The sequence below is a fragment of the Alexandromys fortis genome, unplaced genomic scaffold (assembly GCF_014885135.2).
Source record: "Alexandromys fortis isolate MF-2015 unplaced genomic scaffold, M_Fortis_MF-2015_v1.1 scaffold_263, whole genome shotgun sequence".
Taxonomy (NCBI): Eukaryota; Metazoa; Chordata; class Mammalia; order Rodentia; family Cricetidae; genus Alexandromys; species Alexandromys fortis.
Window position 1 is genome coordinate 697,455 of NW_026068165.1, and position 27,633 is coordinate 725,087.

At 47.2% G+C, this 27,633-nt stretch overlaps 1 protein-coding gene across 5 annotated transcripts; it reads left to right on the forward strand.

Moving 5' to 3' along the window:
• Positions 1-27,567, forward strand: Dgka (diacylglycerol kinase alpha). 5 transcript variants are annotated; one of them, XM_050128078.1, is made up of 25 exons: positions 6-538; positions 9,601-9,734; positions 10,656-10,797; positions 11,329-11,402; positions 11,687-11,819; positions 12,046-12,123; positions 13,008-13,057; positions 13,482-13,556; positions 13,863-13,982; positions 14,084-14,198; positions 15,335-15,423; positions 15,535-15,654; positions 15,854-15,952; positions 16,449-16,517; positions 16,755-16,828; positions 16,998-17,069; positions 18,613-18,698; positions 18,793-18,882; positions 24,162-24,319; positions 24,590-24,654; positions 25,217-25,307; positions 26,413-26,611; positions 26,707-26,827; positions 27,002-27,062; positions 27,264-27,567. In XM_050128078.1, exons 3-25 carry the CDS (start codon positions 10,734-10,736, stop codon positions 27,345-27,347), a joined length of 2,187 nt encoding a protein of 728 aa, XP_049984035.1. In that variant the 5' UTR covers positions 6-538; positions 9,601-9,734; positions 10,656-10,733; the 3' UTR covers positions 27,348-27,567. The 5 variants fall into 5 exon arrangements, with proteins under 5 accessions (XP_049984034.1, XP_049984033.1, XP_049984035.1 ...); XM_050128077.1 differs by having other exon boundaries at positions 1-538; positions 9,580-9,734; positions 15,335-15,654; XM_050128076.1 differs by having other exon boundaries at positions 1-538; positions 15,335-15,654.
• The last annotated feature ends 66 nt before the right edge of the window (positions 27,568-27,633 follow it).

Consider the following 27,633-nt stretch of genomic DNA (forward strand, 5'->3'; position numbering starts at 1 on the left):
AGGGGAGAGATAATGGGAGAGACTGTGAGTAATTAGGGGAAAAAAAGGAGAAAATTCAAAGTAGAGCTGCCCCACGCGTGGGAAGACAGAAGCGTAGGAGTGGAGAAAGTGGCACAGACCGGAGAGCCCTGAGATACTCTGGAGCCCAGGAGAAGGTCGTGTTGGAAAGCTGGCAACAGCGGGTGGTCTAGGGAGCGGCGGGAGGGCAGGCTAGGTGGGGGGCGGGCAGTGTGTCGTCAGGAGCTGGGCGGCCCCGCGGCGGCCGGGCCGCGTCTGCCTAGCCCGTCCCCTCCAGCCCAGCTCGGGCTCCTTCGCTCCAGCTCCGACGGTGAGCTCTCCCGGGGCAAGGTAGAGCCCCGCGAGCCCCGCCCCACTCCGCACACTTTCGCACCCGGGCAGAAGGGCCGCGGAAGGGGCCGCTCCGCCGGCTGGGTGAGGGCTGCGGCGTCCGGAGGAGGAAGCGTTGACAGCTGGAACCGGCTGCTGGAAGGGTTTGCGCTGGATCGCGGGAGCTGCCAGAGGGCTGCGCAAGACCCGGGTAAGCGGCGTTTCCCCCAGACCTTATCCCCCATCCCGCTTGGTTACTCCGAGAGCTGGGGAAACTCAACTCCTGGGAACTCGGAAAAAAGGTCCCTTATGAAAGCCACGGTACCGCCACACGGGTGAAGAAGGGTTCTTCTGTGGCCTCCCACCCTTTCCACACCTGTCGCGGGGAAGTTTCTGAGAAGACTGGGTGGGAATCCTTCTTTTCAGCTTTAAATACGATAAATGAACCTAATTATCGAGGAAGAAAAGCAAATATTATTGGCCATCTCTCCACCTTCAGAAAACACAAGCCCTCATCCCCCCAGCTATGCCAACATCGTAACTTCCTCCTGTACTAGTAGCTACGACACCCTCCGTACAGGAACATAACGTGCCCCCCTCCCAGGCTAACAATCATCCCTGATGTTTGTGGTTGATTTAATGAATTCTGATGCTTCAGCAACAACAAAAATTCCCCTTGGCTAGCACAGGGATGGGGAGGAGAGAATGGACCGTCAACCCTGTGCAACAGGGGGCACCATCCCTGATATGGTTAAGTCCAGCTCATCAGGCCTGGCGCTGAAACTGGGAGTGCGTGCGTGCTTGCTCTGTGAAGTGTCTAGGACATCCTGAATGTCCTAGAGACACCTCTAGTTCTCGACTAATGGTGAACTTGGAAGGGAGCAATGAGGTGAAAAGGAAACTTTAAATGTCAGTGCCGGTGGTGGAAACCTTAGCTCTTTGATCATAACTGCAATTTTAGTATTCGATGTTTAAAGTTAGATCGAGAGAATGAGAGGCACCGAGACTTGGGGGTACTGTCTTTCTGAACCCAGGATGTTGTAGGATTCCTTCCCTCCCTCCAAGTCGATTTCTTCCGGTCTCACCCTAGGTTGGTAGAGGTAGTCGGGAAACCAGGGGAGGGAAGGGACGGGTGAGTCACAAACAGCTGGGGGTAGGGCTACGGTAGGGACCCCACCCTTCCAGCCTTGCAGTGTCTGGACTAGCCCAGGTTGTAGCCTCAGGGTCGTGTTGGAGCGACAAGTTTGGACTTGTTCCGGGTCTTAAGGCCCCAGGATCCAACAGTTTGCTCCAACCGCTTCAAGTCCAGGAGCAAAATGAATAGATTGCCCCAGAAGACCCCATGTCCAGTGTTCCAACCCACAGATGCCCCTGACTCAAATGTTTCTAGCCACCTCCTTGTTTCTCAGAGGCAAATTCATGATCTTGATGCTACTACATGTCTGTACCTGACACAGGTATTTCTACTTTGGGTGGAAGGTACATAACTGCGCTTCACTAACCGTGGAAATCACTAGAATTTGTGAGTTCTTGGCTTAAAAGTATAATTTTTCCCAACATCCAATGTATTTCTTTTTTTCACTTTTTTTTGGGGGGGGGGGTAGGTGGAGGACAGGGTCTCAACAAAATTCCCCATGCTAGCCTTGAACTTACTCTGTAGTCTGAGTAGGGCTTTTAGCTTTTCATCTCAGTCTCCTGAGTAGCTGGAACTGCCTCTCCCACCCGCGTCACCAGACATAAACTTAGTTTCTGAGTATTACTTTATGTGAGCTGATATTACGGAGTTCTTATTCTGTATCATGCAGTTTGCTATGTACACTTGCTTATATAAACTTACTTAAAATCCACTCTGTGATTAGGTACTTATTCATTGATGACGTTGAGCTAGTGTGTATAGCTCAGTAGCTGCCTTGCTTTGAGATCGTTTTGTTTTTGTTTTTCGAGACAGGGTTTCTCTGTAACTTTGGAGCCTGTCCTGGAACTTGCTCTGTAGACCAGGCTGGCCTCGAACTCACAGAGATCCGCCTGCCTCTGCCTCCCGAGCGCTGGGATTAAAGGCGTGCACCACCACTGCCTGGCTCCTGCTTGAGATCTTAAGGCCCTAGGTTCGGTCCCAGCTTTAAAAACACTCATGTGGTTCAATGAATCAAATGACTCACCGGAGAGTTCGGATTCTAACCTGATTCATTCTTGAGCAGGGTGTGGTGGCAGACGCCTGGAATCCCAGCGCTCCAGAGGCTGTGATAACTGCTGTATAGTAAACCCTGGCTCAGAATCAAACAATAAAATAAAATAGGTGTAAGACCTGGGCAGCCAAGGAAGGGACTAGAGAGAAGGGTCGTGGCCTCTCCCCTTCTCATCGTCCCTTGTTTGCTCTCCCTATCCCCCCCCCCCCGTCAGTTCCATCTCCCATATTCCATCCTCAGCAGTAATCAGAGATGCTAATTAGCTTAATTAAGCTATAAGCTCTAATGATCATAAAACTCATATTCCTTAGCTCTGTTGGCAGCAGAGGACGGATTATAGTCCTTGACGAAAGCCAGAAAGGCAAAGTCCTTTCCTGGGATGGGTGTCACCGTCCTAAAAGATGCTTTTCAAGTGTTCTCCGGAGTCTTTGGAACATGGATGTTGTGCTGCACAGGTCATGGGACAAAGGTTTCAGAGGAGACCTGACGTCGTCAGAAAGGAACCGCCTGAGCTATTCTCATAGCCCCCAAGGGCTTCTCCGCCTCCAGACCTACGTTCCCTAAATCAGTGGACAGAGGTCACAGAGGTCAGAGTGTTTTGTTTTAGAGTCGAGGTCTCCTGTAGGCCTCTCTGGCCTGGAAATTCTGATCTTTCTGTCTCCACCACTTCCCAAATGCTGGGACTACAGGCATCGTTGTGACGTATCATCATGCTTGGTTTATGTTGTGTGGGGGATTGAATTTGTGCATGCTGAGCTCATATTCTACCAGCTGAGCTACCCCTCCGGCAGGACCAGAGTGTCCAATGGAAATACCTCAATGAGTGTCTTTTAGCTCCAGTCCCAAATTCAACAACTATTTATTTAGTACCTACTATCTACCCTCCAAATTACCTCATACTTCTCCGGCTGCCAAGTGGACATTCTGTGGTATCCTATTTATCTAAAGTTGGATTAATGGTGCCCCCCCCCAAAAAAAAATGACTACTCGGGTTTACACAACCAATATTGAATGCCTGAGTCCATGCTGAGTCCTGTTTTAGGTACTGAGGACAGGATAGGAAAGAAGACCGACAAGTCCCTGCTTTTGTGAAACCAACGTTTTGGTAGATGATAAACACTTAAAGAGGGAGCCACGGCTGAGATAGAACAAGAACATGAAGAGACAAGGCAGGAGGGTTGGATGAGTTTCAGGCTAGCTTGGGCTAGCGAGACTGTCTCAGAAACTAAACTGGATTGAACATCTGAGAAGTTCTCATGAACTGGTGTTTTAGGGTGATGGCTCTGCCAGGAGTAGGGAAAAGTATCCTAGCCGGGCAGTGGTGGTGCACGCCTTTAATCCCAGCACTTGGGAGGCAGAGGCAGGCGGATCTCTGTGAATTCAAGACCAGCCTGGTCTACAAGAGCTAGTTCCAGGACAGGAACCAAAACCATAGAGAAACCCTGTCTCGAAAAAAAATCAAAAAAAAAAAAAAAGAAAGAAAGAAAAGTATCCTAATCAGGAAGGAGAGTGGATATCATGGTGATAATGAGGCAAACGTTGGCGTCCCGTAGATCCAGAAAGCAGTGTGTGACAGGGAGAGCAAAACAGAGTGAAGACAGAGACCTTACTGTGCTGTTGGGAGCGAGAGCCTCACTCGGCTGCTTCCAGTTCTCCAAGGTTATCCCAGCCCATGACTTCCTTGAGCTTCAGGTGTATCTTCCTTCTCCTCTCTTCCGTTTCTAAGTTCTCTTTATAAAGTTTTGTTTATTTTTAGTGTGTGTGTTTGTGTGCCTGCCTACCTGCCAGTGTGGCATCAGTGTATAGGTCAGAAAACAACTTTGTGGAGTTTCTTCATTTTTCCTTTTACTTTTTCTGTTTCTCCAAAACAGCGTTTCTCTGTAGCTTTGGAGCCTGTCCTGGAACTCAGTCTGTAGACCAGGCTGGCCTCGAACTCACAGAGATCCGCCTGCCTCTGCCTCCCGAGTGCTGGGATTAAAGGCTGCGCCACCATTGCCCAGCTGGACTTTTTTTTTTTAATCAGGAACCTCGGCTCCCTGATAATGACATAGAGATTTATTAATTAGGAAAGCTCAGCTATAGTTTAGGCTTGTTTCTAACTAGCTCTTATAACTTAAATTAATCCATTTCTATTAACTTACATGCTGCTATATGACTCTTGGCTTTTACCTGTCTTCCTGCATGCCTTGCTGCCTCTCTGCTTAGCTGTCGATGACTCCTTCTTCCCAGCGGTCCCTCTGCCCCGGAAATCCTACCTAGCTATTGGCCATTTAGCCTTTTATTAAACCAATCACAGCTATGCATCTTCATACAGTGTAAAGAAATAGTCCACAACCTTTCCCCCTTTGTGTCTAAATAAAAAGCAAAGGTTTTGCCTATAATAAAAATATACAATAAGAACAATTATCAGGTAAGAATAACAGTTACAATGTCCAGTCCATTTGTATTTGACATATTTGGAGAAAATGCTCTGTTATTTATTCTATCCTGATGAATCCAAAGCTCTATACCTAATTTACTTTCTATCATAACCAAGGAAAACTATAACTGTCTAGTCTTGAACTCCATCGAGGACCCCAGAAGGATATCATATTACCTGAATAATAGGTAATAATAATAATAACTGGAAGTGCAGAGCAAACAACTTTCAAAACTTTAGACATGACAGAGACAGCCACTGCCTGGACAGTCACCCAAGGTTCCTCTGTAATAGTGAGCTATTCACTTCAGCCTACAGGCTTGGAATGTCTGACAGACGTTTCTGGGAAGCAGCAATTTTGAAAGATTTTCCTACCTTGTCTTGACAAGGTTTGGCAGATGCTTTCCTTTATGTCCTGCTTATGCAATTTGAACAGCATACTTCAGCAGTTGAGGCAAGGGCAGTTTCTTTGCCCAGCGATAAAGAAAGCAAATTCTTTTTTTTAATATTTATTTATTTATTAAGTATACAGTATTCTGTCTGCGTGTCTGCCTGCAGGCCAGAAGAGGCACCAGATCTCATTACAGATGGTTGTGAGCCACCATGTGGTTGCTGGGAATTGAACTCAGGACCTTTGGAAGAGCAGGCAGTGCTCTTAACCTCTGAGCCATCTCTCAGCCCCAGAAAGCAAATTCCATATGGAGTTTCTTCAATGCCCATTGTCCTTTTTTTTTTTTTTAAAAAAAAAAAAAATTAAATTGGTGCTGCCAGGAGCAGATGTGTCTCATTGTCATGAAAAGCCTTATATTATCAAAACATTTTTAAATGGCATATTCTGTAGATCTCTGACATGTTTGAAGACCACCTGTCTATCTACAATATATGCTTGACCTTAAAAATATACCTAACATGACTCTGTTTGATTGTTATAGGTGACTAACTACTAGTATGAATTTCTTTATTAACCTAAATGGTTTGTATTAATCGCTTTCAAGGACTAGAAATTTACATTATATTGCTAAATGAGCTGTATAGGTATAGTACCTTAAACAAGAGTAGAAACATGGGGCTGAAGAGATGACTCAGCGGTTAAGAGCACTGACTGCTCTTCCAGAGGACCAGGGTTCGATTCCCAGCACCCACATGGCAGCTCACAACTGTCTGTGACTCCAGTTCTATGGGATCCAATACCCTCACACAGACATATATGAAGGCAAAAACACAAATGTGTATAAAATAAATAAAAAAAGAGTAGAAACATATGTACAGTATGTTTTAGCAAAAATAACCTTAAATTTGTATCAATATACAAAAATAACTTAAACAAGAGTAGAAACATTTATACAGTATAGCAAAAATATTCTTTTTTTTTTTTTTTTTTTTGGTTTTTAACTAGCTCTTGTAGACCAGGCTGGTCTCGAACTCACAGAGATCTGCCTGCCTCTGCCTCCCGAGTGCTGGGATTAAAGGCGTGTGCCACCACTGCCCAGCTCAGCAAAAATATTCTTAAATTTATATCAACATACAAAATTCCATACCAATGTAAAATATTTGAAATTAGTGATTGTTCAAAAGTAGACTCAACCATCCACCCTCTTATCCTACCATTTCTATATTATATCCCCCCTTTTTCTCTTCAGAAAAAGATCCTTGAATCGAATCTCCTCTGTTCAGCTTTTTTTTTTCCTGACCATGACCAATACTTAACCCCCTAAACAATGGCAAATATCCATAACCCACTGAATGGCCAAAAACCATCCACCCCATCTCTTGGGAATGTGAGTGTTGTGTTCTCTAGACTGCTTCCTGTTTTCTGGGGGCACTGGTATCTTTTAGGGGACCCTGAGAAAATTGGGATAATGGTCAAGTCCTGGGAGAGCTGCTATTGTCTAGTCTCAGTGTCATGGGAAAATGAAGTTTATATAAAGTTTGACTGGAGTAGTAGTCAGTGAGGTTGTACCACCTGGGCCACCCATTTTCCTTGGTGTCTGGTCCCCTCGCTCTGAAACATACAAACTTTCAAAGGTAACATACATATCTTCTGCGTTAACAGATAAGTGTGGAGTGTGTGTTGTACACAAGCCAGCCAAAGATGATTTTTGTCTTATGTTCAAACAGGTAAAATATACATCACCTGTCTTGTAGTTATTTTAGGTTTAGTTCTTTATGTCTGTAGCCAGGATTTTCAGGGAGTCTTTCCTGATCAACTCTGATCTCCATCAACCTTGAATGAATCCACAGCCTTTCATTTCCTTTGGAAGCAAAAGCATAACCTCTTCCCCAATGTAACATACTTTTTTACTTCCATTTTGAAGTTAAGACATTTTAAAAATATACAGGTTGGTTTAATTTAGTAGGGTTTTTTTTTTAAGATTTATTTATTTATTATGTCCACAGTGTTCAGTCTGTCTATATGCTTGCATGCTAGAAGAGGGCACCAGATCTCATTACAGATGGCTGTGAGCCACCATGTGGGTGCTGGAAATTGAACTTAGGACTTCTCGAAGAGCAGTCAGTGCTCTTAACCTCTGAGCCATCTCTCCAGCCCTAATTTAGTAGTTTTTATATTACAATGTCTCTCAGCAGCTATTCTTTGCTCATCAACAATCAAAACATTTAAAGATAACAATCAATCAGGATCCAGACTCCCTGTGTATTTCCTGTCTCTACATGACTTATCCTTTTTATGTTATTTTATTTTCTTTTTAAGGACTTTGTCTTATGATTTATAAGACTATTTTTTCTATGACCATCTATACCCATTCTTTTCTTTTTAAGCCTACAAATTTTTTTTAAATATTTATTTATTATGTATACAATATTCTCAGTATTCTGTCTGTGTGTACGTCTACAGGCCAGAAGAGGGCACCAGATCTCATTACAGATGGTTGTGAGCTACCATGTAGTTGCTGGGAATTGAACTCAGGACCTTAGAAGAGCAGGCAATGCTCTTAACCGCTGAGCCATCTCTCCAGCCCCTGAACCTGCTTTTCTGTGTACTGTATACTGTTACCTTTTCTGTCTGCATGAGCTAAATCTTAAACTGCTGTGTGGCTTAGCTCATGGCACTGGCAGCTCAAACCTGCGAGTAGTGGCTGAGAGATGTCTTTGTACTGCAGCCTGCATGAGAGACTGCAGGACTAGGAAGCCACGTTTGTGTATTTGGAACCTTTTTTATAGCTTTCTCAGGGCTTGTGTGGGAAATATGTGCCCCACGTTAGGTACCATTTTCATGGGACCCGTCAGCTCCTCCGTAATGACAAGGAGACTTATTATTAATTATGAAAACTTGGCCGGTAGCTTAGGTTTGTTTCTAATTAGTCCTAATAACTTAAATAAGACCATTTCTATGAATTTATGTGCTGCTACGTGATTCACTATGTAGCTCTGTCTAAAAGTGTATATCCTGAGCAGGCTATTCTCACATTCAGAGATCCACCTGCCCCTTCCCCTGCCCATGTTAGGATTAAAGGCATAGGTCACCAAGATTGATGGATGTTTTTTAACTTATGTGTATATATTTGAGCATTCGCTATGTGTGTGCAGTGCCTATGGAGGCCAGAAGAGGGGCATCAAGTCCCTTAAAGGTAGAACTAATATTAGGCGATTGTAGGCCAACAGTTGTATGTGTGTGCTGGAAATCAAATCAAGTTCTCTGAAAGTGAAGCAAGTAGGTTTTTTCTGTTGTGGTTGTTTGGTTGGTTGGTTTGAGACAGGATCTCTAAGTAGCCCTGGCTGTCCAGGAATTCATTATAGACTAGGTTGGCCTTGAACTTACAGAGATCCTCCTGTTTCTGCTCCAGAGTGCTTCAATTAAAGACGCGTGCCACCTTTCGAAGCTTAGTTGGAATTTTTGACACACAGTCTCACTACTTAGCCCAGACCATCTTCAAGCTCGCCATCCTCCTGCTTCAGCCTCCCCAGGCTTTAGGGATTACAAGCATGAACCACTACACCTGTCTGACACTGGAGTTTTTTTGTTTTGTCTTTTGTTTCTCAAGACAGGGTTTCTTCGTGTAATAGCCCTGACTGTCCTGGAACTTGCTCTGTAGACTAGGCTGGCCTTGAACTCATAGAGCTCCAACTGCCTCTGCCTCCCAAGTGCTGGTATTAAAGGCATGCACTTTTTTTTTAAAAAATACTTTTTGTTTGTCATTTATAGTTTTTGTTTTGTTTGAGACAGGAGAGATGGCTCAGTGGTTAAGAGCATTGACTGCTCTTCCAGAGGTCCTAAGTTCAATTCCCAGCAACCATATGGTGGCTCACAACACCGGTAATAAGATTTGGTGCCAACTTCTGTCTGCAGGGACACGTGCAGGCAGACCATTGTATACATAATAAATAAATAAATTTTTAAAAAATGTTTTCGCTGGGCAGTGGTGGCAAACACCTTTAGCCCCAACACTCGGGAGGCAGAGGCAGGAGGATCTCTGTGAGTTAGAAGCCAGCCTGGTCTACAAGAGTTATTTCTAGGACAGGCTCCAAATCTACAGAGAAACCCTGTCTTGGAAAAAAAAAATGTTTTCATTTAAAATTTTAGCTGTATTAATACAGTGATAGTTGCCATTTCTTGTAGGCTTCACTTATGCCTGTCATTATTTGTGCTATTTTTAATATATTATTTAACTTCTCACCTGTGAACCATAGGTGTCGTTTTCCCTGTTACAGGTGTAATTATTTCAAGCCACAGGCCCGTCACAGCAAAGTGTGGAACCCAGTTAGATCTGACTCCTCAACAGCCCTGAACGACTTACTTCTGTAAAATATGTAATTACTGTTGTTGCTGATATTAAATAATTAAGGTGAGTGTAGCTCGATTGTAAAAACATTTGCCTCGGAGACTCAGGGCCCTGGATACAATAGCTTATCAGGACCAGTGACTCAGGCAGGCTTATTGCTGGACCAGTTGGATGCAGCCTTGGTTATACAGCTAGCTCTAAGACAGCCAGGGCCACATAGTACCGAGACCCTAGCAGACAAACAAAATAAAATCGTCTAGAAATGTCACCCTCTACTACTTAGTCCGTCGGCAGGAGTTAGGACTACGTGATCCCCGCTTGTATCCTGGGATCTGTACCAAAAGGTGGCGTTCCATAAAAGCTGGTAACCTAGCAGGGTGGGGAATCTGGCGTCATAGCGGAACCTGCAGCTCCGCGTTCGGCGCCCAGGAAATCCAGGAAGTCTCCTGTCCAACCTTCCCCAGTCCCACGAGCCAAGTTCCCTCCCGTCCCTAGTAGAGCCCCATGAGATATGAACAGAGCTAGGTCGCTCCCCGCTAGTTCAGAGCCTCGTGTCAGATGCGCTAGAGGTCGTTGTGGGGCGGGGCGGGGGCGTGTGGGGCTCGGGGGGGTGGTTGCTGGAGGGAGAGCAAGATGGGGTCCTGCCATATGAGGTGCCCTAAGGTGAGACTCTCAGGACAGTGGGAGGAGATGGGCAGAGGCCACAGAGCCTGAAGTGAGGGCAGGGGACTGAAAAAGGCCAGGCGCTGTGTGTGTGTGTGTGTGTGTGTGTGTGTGTGTGTGTGTGTGTGTGTGTGTGTGTTTTGAATCAAACAGATGGGAGAAGTCTGAGTGGAAGAAGGACCCAGAAATGTCAGAGATGAGTCAGAGAAAGGAAGACGGAGAACAGTCCTTGTCGGGGAGAGTTAGAGACAGGCACAGGGAAAGCCGGCACAAGATGTAGACAGGTAGCCACTTTCCATGACCGCTCCCTTCTTCCCCCAGGTTTACCCTCAGAAAAACAAACGCAATAAGCTGTACTACCGGGCTCTGTTTGTACTCTACCTTAAAAAGAGAAAAAGGATGGCCAAAGAGAAGGGGCTAATCAGCCCAGAAGACTTTGCTCAGCTGCAGCAATACATGGAATGTGAGTCTTTCTCCCCGCCTCTCAGTTCTGGAGGCTTCCTTCTCGGTACCCTCCACCCGTGTCCCAGCCATCAGGAGCTGATCCCCTTTTCACACAGCCTCAGCTGTGTGAAAGGCCTCAGCTCTTTCCCCACGTTTCCCCTACCTGACTGCTTGCTCCAGGCCTCAGCGGAGAAAACAAGGGCATGGCTGTGGAGAAGCTGAACGGCTCTTCCCTTCTTGCAGTCTCTCCTCTCATTCAAACCTTTGTTCCTGTAGATGGCCAAGTGGAACTCTGGCGGAAGGCCAGGAGAACCAAGCTATGCTCTTTTTTTTTTTTTTTTTTTTTTTTTTTTTTTTTTTTTGGTTTTTCAAGACAGGGCTTCTCTGTGGTTTTGGAGCCTGTCCTGGAACTAGCTTTTGTAGACCAGGCTGGTCTCGAACTCACAAAGATCCACCTGCCTCTGCCTCCCAAGTGCTGGGATTAAAGGTGTGCACCACCACCGCCCGGCTCAAGCTATGCTCTTAATCTTGTCTTACTCTCTTCTTACAGACTCCACCAAAAAGGTCAGTGATGTTCTGAAGCTCTTTGAGGATGGTGACATGAACAGATTTTGCCAAGAAGATGTGAGTGTCATGGGGCGCCCTCTCCTTGACTCCCAGCTTGCGGGGAATTTTCATGGACCCACTTCTTGCTCTCCCACCTCCAAATACCCCATTGTTGAGTGTTACTGGAGCTGTTGCTTTAGAACAAGGCGAGAGATCCTAGTAACTCAAGAGATGGCCCAAGTAACCATCCATCCACCTCTGGTGCCTGGCAGCAGGGCCTCTATTGTATGGCTTCCCGTTCCTCAGTCCTCAGCTTCTCTGTCCTGCAGACTTCCCAGTGTAATGCTCAACTCTTATCATAGGTCATTGGCTACGTGGGATTTGAGCATTTCCTGAAACTCTATCTGGAAGTGGATGAAGTCCCCCATCACCTCTGCTGGTCTCTGTTTTGGTCCTTTCACGCTAGTCAAAGCTTAGAAATGACTAAGTCAAGAGGTACTTTTAAGCAGGTGGAAGCTGGGCTGGGCCTCTGGAAAAACAGCCAAAGTAGTTTGCATCTGGGGATGAGGACCGAAGCAGTCACTTATTGTGGGCAGGTCAAGAGAAAAGGCGCTAGGAGCTAGTGTAAAGAAAGATAAAGGGGAGAGCTGAGGTAAGCGCAAGAGAAAGACCCAAAGTAGAAGGGGCCTGACCTTGGCTCTGTCATGTTTTCATTTTGTAGGCAATGTGATCTGCCTCAGTGATGTCTCCTGCTACTTCTCCCTCCTGGAGGGTGGCCGGCCAGAAGACAAGCTAGAATGTGAGTCGCCTGCCGTTCTGAACAGGGGAAGGGAAGTATTCTCCAGACCCCCTTTCCTCATTCCTTTGGAATTTCTAAAGGCTGACAAGGGTGTGCCAGAGAGCGGGCCTATTTCCTCTGTCCTCCTTGACTGCCTACACGTGCTACCGTGTGTCACACCAGGTCCCACGCCTTAGACATCCCCATGTAGGTGGCCTTGGATGCTCATGGTGCACAGAAGTGTGTGCTGTCTTTATTATATTTACCAGGGCTGGCATACATTGCTGTTGTCCCTACCTTTTTGTTTTAGATGTATGTGACAGGGTCTCACAATGTGTAAGTCGTCCTGGTCTCAAACTCTCTATCTTCCTGCCTCAGCTTCCTAAGTCCTGGTGTATATCTGGGCTTTCAGCTGCCCATCCTGCTCATCTGTTCTATCAAACCTATTCTTTTTTTTTTTTTTCCTTCTTCCCCAAGGCAGGGTTTCTCTGTAGCTTTGGAGCCTGTCCTGGAACTTACGCTATAGACCAGGCTGGCCTTGAACTTACAGAGATCCCCTTGTCTTTGCCTCCTAAGTACTGGGGTTAAAGGTGTGCACCACCACTGCCGGCCTCAGTCCTCTTCTTGGCTTCCGTATCTCTTTATTTTCCTCTGGTTTCTGAGTACTTGGGGGTTTTGTTTTGGTTTGGTTTTGGTTTTGTGGGTTTGTCTGTTTGTTTTGTTTTGTTTTTGAGACAGGGTCTCACCATGTATCCCAAGCTGGCCTGGAGCTCACTAAGTAGATCAGGGTTGAACTCACAGAGATCTTCCAAGTGCTGGGATTACAAGCCCTTTCAATCCTGGCCTTGGAGTGAATTCTTTAGATCTTTCTCACAAACTGACTGGGTTCCTCCAAAACTTCACAGTCACCTTCAAGCTGTATGACTCGGATAGAAACGGGATCCTGGATAGCTCGGTGAGTTGTGAGAACCCGTGTACTGAGCAAGGGACTCTGTCCATCTGCCTGTGCTCTCCCGCCTGGACTTTCCCAGGGTCTTCAGAAGCAGAGCAAAGGTGGGGGGGGGTGCAGCTCAATGGTGTGGTGCTTGCCTAACACGCACGTGGCCTTAAGTTCATCTCCAACACTACCCTCTCACCACCACCACCACCACCACCAAACCCCGCAAAAAAGAGGAGACAATGGTGTCTAGAGGATTCTTAGTCCACTAGGACCAAATATGAAGGGGTTCCTGAGAGCTTGAACTCTGAAGAGAAGGCTGGAGATGGGTACCTGAGAACAAGGGGTGCATCTGGAAGGGGCATCCAGGAGCCCTGGTTTCTAGACTTGAGTAGTGGTGACAGGAGGTGACTAGCTCTGGCTTTTACCCTCTTTGCCCCAGGAAGTAGAAAGAATTATCCACCAGATGATTCGAGTGGCCGAATATCTAGACTGGGATGTGTCCGAGCTGAGGCCGGTAAGACAGTTTGTCCCTTGCCTTTTCGTGCCCTCTTCCCCACGGTCCTGCATCTGCCTTATCCCATCTCTAATGGGCACTTGGGTCCCTCTGCTAGGATGACTGTGCTGCATGTCCTGAGAGACACCTGAGAGAGTGGGGAGGTGTCTGGGGCCACTCTCAGCCAGGGCTCCCTCTGGGTGTCCTGAGAGACAGCGGGGAGGTGTCTGGGGACACTCTCCGCAAGGGCTTCCTCTGGGTGTCCTGAGAGAGCAGGGAGGTGTCTGGGGCCGCTCTTGGCAAGGGCTTCCTCTCTTCTCCATTCAGATCCTCCAGGAGATGATGAAGGAGATCGACTACGATGGCAGTGGCTCTGTCTCCCTAGCTGAGTGGGTCCGGGCTGGCGCCACCACTGTGCCGCTGCTTGTGCTTCTGGGGGTAGATATGGTGAGTGGGAAAGACTGGTAGGGATGGTCAAGAGCTGTCTTGGCTATACTCACCGGAGAACTGGCCTTCTAAGAAGCTGGCATCCTCTGTGACCCCCCTAGACGCTGAAGGATGATGGGGTACACATGTGGAGACCCAAGAGATTCCCCAGACCAGTCTACTGCAACCTATGCGAGCTGAGCATTGGCCTTGGCAAACAGGGCCTGAGCTGTAACCGTGAGTGATGATACCCGGGGTGTGGGAAGAGGGAAGCCCAGCAATTAGTGGGAACATGATGTTATGAACTCAGAGAAACAAGGATTAGAACTGTAGGCTCCGACACTCCCTCTCTATGATCCTGCAAAAGCAACGTAACCTTTATTATTAATTATTATTTGTGTGTTGTGCTTGGACTCAAACCCAAGTCTGTATGTCTTTTTCTCTTTTTTCAAATAATCTTTTTTTTTTTTAAATTATAAGTAAAAAGACAGGCTCTTGCGCTGTAGCTCAGGCTGGCCTGGAACTCACAGAGATTCTCCCGCCTCTTCCTCCTGAGTGCTGGCACTAAAGGTGTACACCACCATATCTAGCTTGCTCAGCTTCCTGAATGTTGGCCTTAAAGGGGTGAGTCAGCATGGCCAGTTTCATGTATTTTCTTTAAGCTTTAGTTTCTTTGACTCAAAAGAGGAAGTAATTGTAAACAGTAGATATGTTCATACAACTAGCCTTTGTAACACATGGTAACACATGGTTACAGCACTCTTCGGCTGCAGGGAGGGGGATCAGGAGTTCAGGGCTGGCCCCAGTTACAGAGGAAGTTTAAGGTCAGCCTTCTGTACAGCCTGGACTACAGAAGACCCTATCATCTCAAAACAAGCAAATAGCGGTTGGGAAGATAATTCAGTGGGCGAAAGCACTTGTTGCCAGACCTGCTGTCCTGAGCTCAATCCCGAGAACCTGTGAAATGAGGAGAAGATGGACTAGAAAGTTGTCTATGACCTCTTCGTGTACACTGTGGTAATGCTACCCACACACACAAATAAATTCAATTAATTAATTAAAGGGAGACATTGCATCAAAGATTCAATTATTTTATTGATACAAGGTTTCGCTGTGTAGCTTTGGCTGGCCAGAACTTGCTATGTCAGTTCCAGCCAGCCATGGGGACAGTGTAGGGACCGATAAGAGGTGGCATCATTTGCCTTTTTAGGAGACTGAGACAAGGCTTGCCCTTGCAAACTTTAATTCTCTACCACAACCTGGCAGCAAGGGTTGCAGGTCTTGCTCCAGCGAGTGACTCTTCTTCACTCCCAAGAAAGAAGAAGAGGGGGAAAGGCCACAATTAAAGCTCTGCCCTTCTTCCCTCTCCCCAGTCTGTAAGTACACTGTTCATGACCACTGTGCCATGAAGGCCCAGCCTTGTGAAGTCAGCACCTATGCCAAGTCTCGGAAAGACATTGGTGTGAGTGACCCCACGCCCGGTTCGTTCCCACGCTGCCAACCCCTGGTCTCTGTCTTCATTCCCTCCCACACAAGACCCCTCCCAGACAAGGCCCTGCCCTTCTCCCCCAAGGTCCAGTCACATGTGTGGGTTCGAGGAGGCTGTGACTCTGGACGATGTGACCGCTGCCAGAAAAAGATCCGCATCTACCACAGCCTCACAGGACTGCATTGTGTGTGGTGCCACCTGGAGGTCGGTGCAGGAGCTGTCTTCTCCCCGCCCCGCCCAGTCCCGCCCCGCCCCGCCCAGCCCCGCCCCAGGCCGAGACCAGAGCACCCCACCTCTCTGTCACAGTCATTCTTGCTCCCAAGGGCTCTCTTTCCTGTCCAGACTCTCAGGTTGAGAACTGATAAAGCCTCCTGCATGATTTGTTCCCGTTTTGTGCTCCTAGATCCATGACGACTGTCTGCAGGCTGTGGGGACCGAGTGTGACTGTGGGCCGCTCCGCGATCATATCCTGCCTCCGTCTTCCATTTATCCCAGAGTTCTGGTGAGACCGTCCACAGCAGCTGGGAAGGGACAGCCTATCCCTGCTTTTCCGTGAACACGTGAACTGCTTTTCCGTGAACATGTGGGATTTTGTTATTGTTTCTCACTATGTAATCCTGGCCTGCCTGAAACTTGCTGTGTAGGCCAAGCTAACCTTGAACTCAGATCTGCCTACCACTCCCTCCCAAGGGATGGGATTATAAGATAGGTGTGAGCCGCCTTACCCAGCCAGAGGGACATTGAGAACAGAGAGCCAGGACATCCATGCATTTGGTTCCTGCATAACCCACCTTTTTTTTTTTTTTTTTTTTTTTTTTTTTGGTTTTTCAAGACAGGGTTTCTCTGTAGTTTTGGAGCCTGTCTTGGAACTAGCTCTTGTAGACCAGGCTGGTCTCGAACTCACAGAGATCCGCCTGCCTCTGCCTCCCGAGTGCTGGGATTAAAGGCGTGCGCCACCACCGCCCGGCTTATAACCCACCTTTTCTTTCCCTTCACAGGCATCTGTACCAGATCGCAAGCTGAAGACCGCAGATGACGCAAGCCTGTCTACCATTGATGCTCTTCGGGTACAGGGATGAGGGGCTTGGGCCTAAAGGTCATGCCAGCTTTTGACTGGAGCCTTCTTGGAAGGAATAGAAAGCAGGGCTGCTGACTAAATGGTTCACCTTGTTCGCGGAGGAGAGGGGAGATGAAACAGGAGAGGGAAAGCGGCTTAGGAAATGCAAGTCATGCCTCTGAAGGCCCCACCTTTAGCTTTGACAAAATCATGCTTTCTTTATTCTTATGTTCTTTGCCCACTGCAGATTGACCCTGTTTCTAACACCCATCCGCTTCTAGTCTTTGTCAATCCTAAGAGTGGAGGGAAGCAGGGGCAGAGGTGAGCAGATGTACACCGTACACCGTTCTTCCTAGTAGGGCAGGGAGAACCGGAGTGTGGAGGGAGGAGGGAATGTGTGCGGAGGGGTCCTTTGGGGGTGCCATGGAAACAGCACAGAGTATCAGTGCTGTCAGCCAGGCCACATTGCCTGTCTTCTCCTTTCACACAGGGTGCTTTGGAAGTTCCAGTATATGCTAAACCCTCGGCAGGTGTACAACCTGAAGAATGGTCCAGAGCAAGGGTGGGTATAGATGAGGGGCTGTATCTCAGGGCGAGAGGTGTGTGTGTGTGTGTGTGTGTGTGTGTGTGTGTGGTGTGGAGAGAGAGAGAGAGAGAGAGAGAGAGAGAGAGAGAGAGAGAGAGAGTCTGTTAGAGGAGACCCAAGAGCTCGGATTCCCAAATGCTGTCTTCCCTTCAAGTCACTATGATCCCATTACTTCCAATTTTCTGATTCTTGGTTAAGCTCTCAAAGGACAGAGAGAATCCTCTCTAACCACTGAATGATTGCGAGAACTTGTTCATTCTCCTTTCTCCACCCTTATTAAAATCTCAAATCTTTTTTTTTTTCTCAATTTTTCACAGTGGTAGGTTTCCAGGAGCCTATGGTCACCCTTGCTCTTTGTATTTTGTTTGTTTGTTTATTGTTTTAGCATGGGTTCTGGGGATCAAAACTCAGATCTTTGTGCTTGATGAGAAGAAATTTTACCTGGCCACCTGCCCAGCTCTTTACAGTTTCATTTAATTTATTATTATTATTTATTATTATATCATCATCATCAATGTGTGTATATGCCACATGAATAGAGGTCACAGGACAACTTTTGAGAATCGAGTCGTGAGGATTGAAGTCGGGTTGTTGAGCTTGCTCGACGAGCCTTTTTATGTACTTTAAAAATGGCATGTGTGCCCACAAGTGTGCATGTGTGTGTGTGTGGGAAGGAAGGGGAGTTGTTGGGGGGCGGGTGTTTGGGTGGATCAAGGCCGTGGAACAGTTTGAGGTGTCACCTTAGGAATGCCATCCTTCTTTTGAGACAAGGCTGGACTGGTTGACCCTCCGGCTTGCTTCCCTGGCAGCACTGTAGTGAGAACACACACCACCATGTCTGGCCTTTTTATGTTGGTTCCGGGGATCAAATTCAGGTCCTGGGGCTTGGAAAGTCAGTGCTTCCCCAGCTCAGTTAGCCTGTCGGCCCCAAGCTGATGTCTTTTGGCAAGGGGGGAACTGTAACTGCTTCCTTTTGGGCCACTAACCAGCTCCCAAATCATGACACGGAGAACTTGTTATTAGCCATGAACGCTCAGTCTTATCTTACGCTTGTCCCACTAGCTCTCACAACTTAAATCAACCTGTTTCTCTTCATCTACATTTTGCCTTGAGTCTTTTTATCTTTCTTTCATTCTATGTGTCCAACTTTCACGGCTTGCTCTGTGTCTGGTGGCTGACTTCTCCCTCCCTTTCTCCCTCATTCTCCTTTCTTATTGCTCAAGCCTAAATCCCTCCTACTTCTCTCTGCCTACCAGCCCCGCCTATCCCTCTACTGCCTAGCTTTTGACTGTTCAGCTTTTCAGTAGACCAATCAGGCGCCTTAGGCAGGCAAGGTAAAACAGCAACACATCTTTACATAATAAAACAAATGCAGCATAAACAAAAGCAACACACCTTTACACAGTTAAAGTCTGTTCCACAACAGGAAACAGGGTCATAGGCATGAGAAGTGACCTATCTGCTCAGGACCTGGTAGGTTCCAGTTTTCCTTCATTTTCTCTCTTTCCTCCTATCTCAGGCTCAAATTTTTCAGAGACGTTCCTCAATTCCGGGTATTGGTGTGTGGTGGAGACGGCACAGTAGGCTGGATTCTAGAAAGCATTGGTCAGTGCAGGGAGAGGTGCCTCTGGGCAGGGGATGGGGAAGTAGTGTTCCAGGGCCAGCCCCCTCCATCTCTTCTCCTCGCCTGCCTTCTCAGATAAAGCCAACTTTCCGGTTGTGCCTCCTGTTGCTGTGCTGCCCCTGGGCACTGGAAATGATCTGGCTCGTTGCCTAAGGTGGGGAAGAGGTAAGTGATAGTGAGGGGTTTGGCTGGAGCATGGGGGGGAGGGCTGGAGAGATGGCTCAGCGTTAAGAGCACTGACTGTTCTTCCAAAGGACTTGGGCATAGTTCCCAACACCCATGTGGTGGCTCACAACCTTCTGCAACCACAGTGCTCAAAGACCTGACACTGTCCTCTGTGGGCACTGCATGTACGTGGTGCAAACACCCTAAGGGTCTGGTATAAAGAGAGGGCTGGGGAAGAACGAAGGAGAGTCAAGGGTGACAGTCCCCTTCCCTAATCACCCCAAGGTCCTAGGGCCCAAAGGATAAGGGAATGCGGTAGGGTAACAAGGCACAGTGTGGGGTGCTGAAGGGTGTGTGACCACTGAGTGAGCATCAGGCAGTCTCTTAGTTGCTTCTCTTTCTAATTATTGAAAATTCCATACAATACACATATGCTTGTGTTACAGTGTGCTTGCAGAGATCAGAGGACACTTTTCTCCTCGTCCTCTCTCCCCCTTCCTTCCTCTTTCCTTTCCTCCCTCCCTCTGTCCCTCGCTCCTTCCTTCCTCCTCCCTTCTTTCTCTCCCTTCCTTCTTTCTCCCTTTCTTTCCCCTTCCTTCCCTCCTTCCTTCCTTCCCTCCTCCCTTCCTTCTTCTTTCCCTCCCTCCCTCCCCCCTTTCCTTCCTTCCTTTCTCTCTTTTTTGAGATGGGCTCTCTGCGTAGGTCTGGCTGCCCCCGAAACGAAACTCTCTCTGTGGATCAGGCTGGCCTTGGCCTTGAACTCTCCAGAGGACAATTTTCAAGTTTTGAGAGTCAGGTCTCTTCTACCACGTGGGTTCCTTAGATTGACGTCAGACTTGGCAACAAGTGCTTTTACCCACTGAGGCAGCTCACTAATTTTTTTGAATGTTTTATTTTATTTTTTAAATTTTTTCTGAGGCAGGGTTTCTCTGTAACTTTGGAGCCTATCCTGGAACTCACTCTGTAGACCAGGCTGGCCTTGACCTCACAGAGATCCACCTGCCTCTGCCTCCTAAGTACCGGGATTAAAGACAGACGTGTGCCACCACCAAGCTCTTCATTGTATTTCTTTTAAAATATTTATTTATTTATTATGTATACAATATTTTGTCTGTGTGTATGCCCGCAGGCCAGAAGAGGGCACCAGACCCCATTACAGATGGTTGTGAGCCACCATGTGGTTGCTGGGAATTGAACTCAGGACCTTTGGAAGAGCAGGCAATGCTCTTAATCACTGAGCCATCTCTCCAGCCCTCTTCATTGTATTTTTAAAACAATTATTACTCTGTGTTTTACCTACATGTATGCCTGTGTACCATGTGCTTGCCTGGCGTCCATGGAGGTCAGATATTCTAATTGTATTCTCTAGCTCACCTCAATCTGTCTGGCTTCCTGCTATGTTGGCAGAGGCTGCTTGTTCCTTTCCAGCAGCTCAGACCCGAAATAATCACACAGAAACTATATTATTTGCAATACTGCCTAGCCAATAGCTTAAGCATATTTTTAGCTAGTTCTTATATCCTAAACTAACCCATCTCTACTAATCTGTGTATTGCCATGTGGCTGTGGCTTCCTGGGTAAAGTTCTGTTGGGCATCTGTCCGGCGGGGTCAAAGGCTTCTCACTCACTCTGCCTACTCTCTCCTCCTCTGTCTACTTGGAACTCCTGCCTTGTCCTGTTCTGCTAAGCCACTGCCTGAGTCAGCTTTATTCATTAACCAATAAAAGCAAAACATGGACAGAAGGACTTCCCACACCTCTGCGGGCTACTCACCACTTTTCCTTTGCAGCCACTGAAATATTTGAATGTGTAAACCTTGAACCACAGATAGTTCTCAAAAAAATTAAGAATAAAAAAAACTTTCTGACTTTATTTTATAATGTAAGACTTTTTTAGTTTTATGGTGTGTGTGTGCGTGTGTGTGTGTGTGTGTGTGTGTGTGTGTGTGTGTGTGTGTTTACATGGGTACAGCAGCATACAGATGAGGCCAGAGCATGACTTTGGGAGTAAACTTTCTCCTATTACCGTGTGAGTGCTGGGATCAGGTTGGCAGACTTGGCAGTGGGCACCTTCATGCACTAAGCTTCTCTCCAGCCCTCACCCAAGCCTCGTGTGTGGGTGACCAGTTTTTATCTGACTTCTCCATTGTTATATCTGGCACTTCGAAATTATACATTTGAGTCCTCATTGTGTTCTGTCAGTGAGACACTCCTAGAGTTCTGTTTACTCAACCTGAATCATGACCACAAGAATATACAGAACTAATGTAAATTTATGTAGATACTAAAAGCTATCAAAAGGTTTGAAGACCAGGAGGTAAAAGGAATATCGCTATGGGAGCTCTGAGGAGGGTGAGTTGCCTGAGGGAGACAGGGACTGGTAAGGTAGAAGCCACAGTGCTTGGTAACTGGTGGAACAGAGATAAAGGAGGTAGCGATAAGTTTCCTGGTTTGTCTGATCCGATGGGGACGCCTGTTATGATGATGGAGATGTAGAGGGAAGTCCATTTCCAGAAACCGTGATTCAGTTTGGTGCTTGTTAAGCTAAGGTATCAGTGGAACAGCCAGATGAAGATGCCGTGGTGGGTGGTTAGAAATACATCAGGAGCCTGGCGATGGTGGCGCACGCCTTTAATCCCAGCACTCGGGAGGCAGAGGCAGGTGGATCTCTGAGTTCAAAACCAGCCTGGTCTACAGAGTGAGTTCCAGGACAGCCAAGGCTGTTACACAGAGAAACCCTGTCACAAAACAACAACAACAGGGTTGGAGAGATGGCTCAGAGGTTAAGAGCACTGGCTGCTCTTCCAGAGGTCCTTCAGTTCCCAGCAACCACATGGTGGCTCACAGCCATCTGTGATGGAAATCTGGTGCCCCCTTCTGGTGTGCAGGCACACACGCAGGCATGCAGGCAGAGCACTGGATACATAATAAATAAATAAATAAATCTTAAAAAAAAAACCACCAACAACAACCAAACAGTTAAATGGAGAACTATATATGAAGTACTGAATTTGGCAAGAGTCCAAGATAATCTTAAACACACAAACAAAAACCCCCTCTGTGTACGCAATAGCACAAGCGTGGAGGTCAGAAAACAACTTTCGGGAGTCTTGGGGATCGGCTCAGGTTGTCAGGCTTTGTGTCAAGTGCCTCCACCTGCTGGGCCAAGAAGCTTCGCTCAGTAGAGCTGGATGAGTGGGAGAAGAGCTATAGGAAATGCTCTTTCCTAATCATCCTCGGTACAAAAATAAGAAACAATAGAAACAAATTAATATAACCATTCCAGATACGCATGCCCAGGAAGTTAGAAGTTCCTTATACTCCCCGAAGTTTTGGGGTCTATCCCTCTGTGTCATTCTGGATACACGGGTGTGTCAACATCTCAGCTTCTGTTTTGCTTTAATTTACGTGTGTTTACTTAGTGGCGGGCAGGATGATGTCCTGCTGTACGTGTGCCTGTCAGACGGCTGCTTGCAGGAGTCGGTTCTTGCCTTCTAACATGTGGGTCTCAGGGATTGAACTCAGGTCCTCAGGCTTGGCAGCACGTGTCGTTACCCACTGAGCCATCTCGCTGGTGCCATGTGTGTATATATGTGCAGGCATGTTTGCCCACACATTTTTATCTTGGCATAGTGTGTGTGTAGAATGCATGGGCGTGCCTTTGTGTGTGTAAGTACAGGCATGTGTGTGCCACAGTGTGTGTGTGTGGAGGTCGGAGGACAACCTCCATGATTGATCCTCACCTCCCATCACCTTTGAGATTCCTGGCATCTTGTCTTTATCCTGATGGATGTCCCAGGCTAGCAGGTGTAAGCTTCCAGGTGTACAGTAGCCAGCCCTCATCTCCCTAAAGAAGCCCTGGGGATATCTTCATGCAACTGTGTCTAGCTTTTCTAGGTTCTGTGTATTCAAACTCTGGTCACCATCCTGTGGGCAAGCATTTTACCCTCTTGAGTCGCTTTACCCCAGCACGCGTGGCATTTTAACAAACGCACAAGGTCATACTATGTCTAGATTGTTCTAGGACTTTCTTCATTAATTATGTGTCTTGATAGTCTTTCCATATTATTCTATTTCACTGTTTCTAATACTTCTATTGCATTTTTGTGGCATAGATTTTTCTTTTGAGAGACAGGATTTCTCTATGTAGCCTTGGAACTCGCTCTGTAGACCAGGCTGGCCTCAAACTCACAGAGATCTACCTGCCTCTGCTTCCCAAGTATTGGGATTAAAGTCATACACCACTACCGCCAGCATTGTGGCATGGCTTTTTTTTTTTTTTCTTTTAGGTTTTACAAGACAGGTTTTCTCTGTGGAACAGCCTTAGCTATCCTGGAACTAGCTATGTAGATCACGCTGGCCTTGAACTCACAGAGATCTGCCTGCCTATGCCTCCCAAGTGCTAGAAATAAAGGTGTGTGCTGCCTGGCAGTGGCATAGGTTTTTATACTGAGGGATACTTAGTTTTTTTTTTCAATTCGTTCCAAGAATACTTCCATATACATGTATTCATGTATGTGTGTGGAAATTTTGTGTCAAAAAAAAGTTTTAAAGGGCTAGAGAGAAGACTCGGTAGTTAAAGATGCTGGCTGTTCTTACAGTGGACCCAAGTTCAATTCCCAGCACACACATGGCAACTTATGTAACCATATGTAACTCCAGTTCCAGATGATCCAATGCCCTCTTCTGGCCTCTGTAGGCATTAGGCATGAATGTGGTATACAGACATATATGCAGGCAAATAGCCTATGCACATAAAATAAACATTAACAATAGTAAAAAGAAATAGCTAACTAAATTTAACGGCACACGTTTAGCTTTTAGCATTTGTTGGATTGGGGCCAGGAAGGATTAGCTAACTGTATTTACTGTGACGGTTCTGAGGTGTCAGCTCAGGCTGACCTTGAACTCCCATGTAGCCTAGGGCGGTCTTTTGACCAGCCTCCCAGGTGCTGGGGTTGCAGACGTGAGCCACCACAACTTGCTGTCACTCGTCTCTCAGCATTTTCCTGGTGTATCTTGCACTATTCAAGACGTATGTGGAATAATGTCTATATGGACACACATTGGGAATGTTCATTTTTCATAGCAGGCAGAGACAGCCAGAAGCTGACTTGCTCACTGGTTCCTGGGGCTTGGGCATCTTGCCATTTCACTGGCAAAGGCCTGGGGGCTGCTATAGAGCCGAGGCAGAGGATCCCTGGGAATCCATGCAGATGGGCTCAGAGTGGGCTCTCAGAGGCCCAGGGATCCATGCAAGCCTGTCTTTTCCTCCCCTAGGTTATGAAGGTGAGAATTTGGGAAAGATCCTCAAGGACATAGAGACAAGTAAGGTGGTATATCTCGACCGGTGGCTCCTGGAAGTAACACTCCAAGGAAATGAGAAGAGTGACCCCGTCCCCTCTCAGATCATCAATAACTACTTCTCCATTGGTGTGGTCAGTGCAGTAGGGTGGGGGAGAAGTGTGGGCAAAGCAGGCAGAAGCTGGAGATCAGAAAGGAAGCAACACGGGGGGGGGGGGACCACTGGGAGTTAGGTACGTAGGGATTGTGTTGCTGAAAGAACTTGGGATGGGCCTTACTCCAGAGGGGAGGAAAGGAGAGGGGAGGGGCGGGGAAAGGGAGAGCAAAGGGGAAGAGAACGTAGCAGAGAAAGAGTTCTGAGCAGGGAGGAGTCTGGTCTCTAAAATATGCTTGTAACCCTCCAGGATGCTTCAATTGCCCACCAGTTCCATGTCATGCGAGAGAAATATCCCGAGAAGTTCAACAGCAGGTGAGGAAAGAAAGAGGGGAGAAGGGTCGCTCAGCGGGTGTCTCCCTCTAAGCCTGAAGACCCACCTGAGTTTCATCCTTGGAACCCACATGGTAGAAAGAGGGGATCTGACTCTTGCAGGTTATCGCCTGGCCTCCATATGCATGAATGAGCGCACACACAAAATGAATAAGATATTTTTAAAAAAAGAGACAGGGAATGGACATTCAGTGTGGAGACTGGATTTGTGCCAGGCACGGTGAGCACACCTTTAATCCCAGCACTTGGGAGGCAGAGACAGGAGGGTCTCTGAGTTCAAGGCCAGCCTGGTCTCAGATGAGTTCCTGGACAGCTGGGCCTGCACAGAGAAATCCTGTCTCGAAGGAAAAAAAAAAAGACTGGACTTGTGAGCAATTTGACACCGAATGGTTAGGTGTAGGCAGAAGCACCTGCTAGCAGCCCCTCACCAAAGCTGCCACTGTCGCCCTGGAGTCGGAAGTTGGCCCCCTTTGTTGTCGCTGTCAGCACTGTGTGTGTGTAACTTTTCTTTTCCCTTTTGGGCCTTCTGTTCGGGTTGATGAAGAATGAAAAACAAGTTGTGGTACTTGGAATTTGCCACATCTGAAACTATCTTCTCAACATGCAAAAAGCTGGAAGAGTCTTTAACAGTTGAGGTGCGTATGATAAAACCAAGGGAGCCACGTGTTTTTTTTTGTTTGTTTTTTTGTTTTTTGTTTTTTTTTTTTTGACGTAGGGTCTCACGCTGTATTCCAGACTGGCCTGGAACTTGCAGCAATTCTCCTGCATCAAATCCCTAAGTTTTGCGATTGCAAGTTTTTCATTTTCTTGTATTCAGGTTTTGTCCTACACAGAAGCCCCTGGGAATGAATGTCACACATGTGTGGACCTATTACTCCAGTTTACTAAGTCCTTAAGATATACTAGTCTCAGGGCTGGTAAGATGGTTCAGCAGATAAAGGGTTTGCTGCCAAGAATAACCAGAGTTCAGTCCCCATAACTCACATGGCATAAGGAGAGAACTAACTCCTATAAACTGTCCTCTTTACTATAAATGCTCATATAATGCCCCCATTCCCTCACATACAGACAAATAATAAATACATTTTTTATTTTTTTTAATACAAGGTCTCTATTATGTAGATCTGACTGTCCTGGAGCTCTATGTGGACCAGGATGGCCTCAAACTCATAGATCTATCTGCCTCTGCCTCCCAAGTACTGGGATTAAAGGCGTGGGCCCATGCTGGGCTACTAAATACATTTCTTAGGTGACACAAGTCTTTAATCCCGGTACTCAGGAGGCAGAGGCAGGTAGAGCTCTGATTCTCAGGCCACTCTGGCTTACAGAGTGAGTTCCAGAACAGCCAGTGCTATAAAGAGGAAAAAAAAAAAAAACCTACTATCTCAAAAAGCAATTACATATATATTAGGTCTTCTTCCTCCTTCCCTCCCTCCCTTCCTTCTTTCCTTCCTCCCTCCCTCCCTTCCTTCTCTCCCTCCCTCCTTCCCTTCCTTCCTCCCTCCTTCCCTTCCTTCCATCCCTCCCTTCTCTCACTCCCTCCCTTCTCTCCCTCCCTTCTCTCCCTCCCTTCTTCCCTCCCTCCCTTCCTCCCTCACCCCTCTCATCCATCCTTCCTCCCTCCCTCCCTTCCTTCTCTAGCACCTCTCAGTCCCAGCAGGAGCAGCCACATTACATGAGGGTGCTATCAGGTGAGACTCCACACCCTCTCCAGCTATGGTTCTGTCCCTCTCCCCTCAGATCTGTGGGAAGCCGCTGGATCTCAGCGACCTATCCCTAGAAGGCATTGCAGTACTGAATATCCCAAGCACACACGGTGGCTCCAACCTCTGGGGTGATATCAGGAGACCTCAGGGGGATACTTCTTCTATCAACCAGGCATTAGGCAGTACCGCCAAAATAATTACAGACCCCGATATCCTGAAAACCTCGGTGCCAGGTGAGACAAGTCTCCTTGGAGCTAACATCGTCAGATCTGAGGAGGTGGTGTGACTTCTTTAGGAGAACCTGTTTCTTTCTACTTTTAACCCCCAGACATGAGTGACAAGCGGCTAGAAGTAGTAGGAATAGAGGGTGCAATTGAGATGGGCCAGATCTATACCAAGCTCAAGAATGCTGGACATCGGCTGGCCAAGTGCTCCGAGATCACATTCCGGTAAGGAGGACTTGGGCCAGGGCTCCTGAGGAAGGGAGGTGGTGGCTCACGGGAAGGGTGGGAATCTCTTTCCTAGGTCTTTCTCCAGGACAGATGGTCTCAAAGCCAACCTGGGAGTGTTAATGTTTTGGTTGGTAAGAAAACCTCAAACCAGTCTTTCTTGAACTCCCACAGGACCACAAAAACCCTCCCCATGCAAATTGATGGGGAACCGTGGATGCAGGCGCCCTGTACAGTGAGTATTCTATGCCTGCAGAAGCTGGGCCTAAGTCTCCATTTTACAGCTGCTGCTTCCTGGCGCCCTAGGTTCCCCTGTGCACCATTATTCCCAAACTCTGGATTCTCAGGACCCCAACAACTTACCCCAGAACCCTAATGTATGTCTCAGCCCTAGGGCACCAGGACAGGCTTTCAAATACGTTTCCTTCCCTTTCAGATCAAGATCACCTATAAGAACCAGATGCCTATGCTTATGGGCCCGGCCCCCAACTCCAACAATTTCTTTGGCTTTTGGAGCTGAGGATACCCTCTGCCTTGAGCCCGCCTCGTTGTTCCTGGAGATTTCCCTCTATGCTCTGTACATTGCTGCCATGCCCTCCTGTCAGCCCAGAAGGATGTGTCTTCATTTCCACAGTATTTATTACCCTGTACCACCTCACTGTTCCCACACGCTCACTCACACAGAACCAAAAGCGCATAACACTGGAAGTGCCTCAACCAATGAAGTATTTTTTCCACCACTGGGATATCTGTCAAATGAGTAATACATCTCTTTATGTCTTCACCCCTTTAGAGGCAGATTTAAG

Coding starts and splice junctions, on each gene's coding strand:
- Dgka (XM_050128077.1), top strand. CDS start 10,734: ATGGCCAAAGAGAAGGGGCTAATCAGCCCAGAAGACTTTGCTCAGCTG. Junction 18,883..24,161: donor TTGCCTAAGGTGGGGAAGAG/GTAAGTGATAGT, acceptor TTCCTCCCCTAG/GTTATGAAGGTGAGAATTTG. Junction 24,320..24,589: donor ACTACTTCTCCATTGGTGTG/GTCAGTGCAGTA, acceptor GTAACCCTCCAG/GATGCTTCAATTGCCCACCA.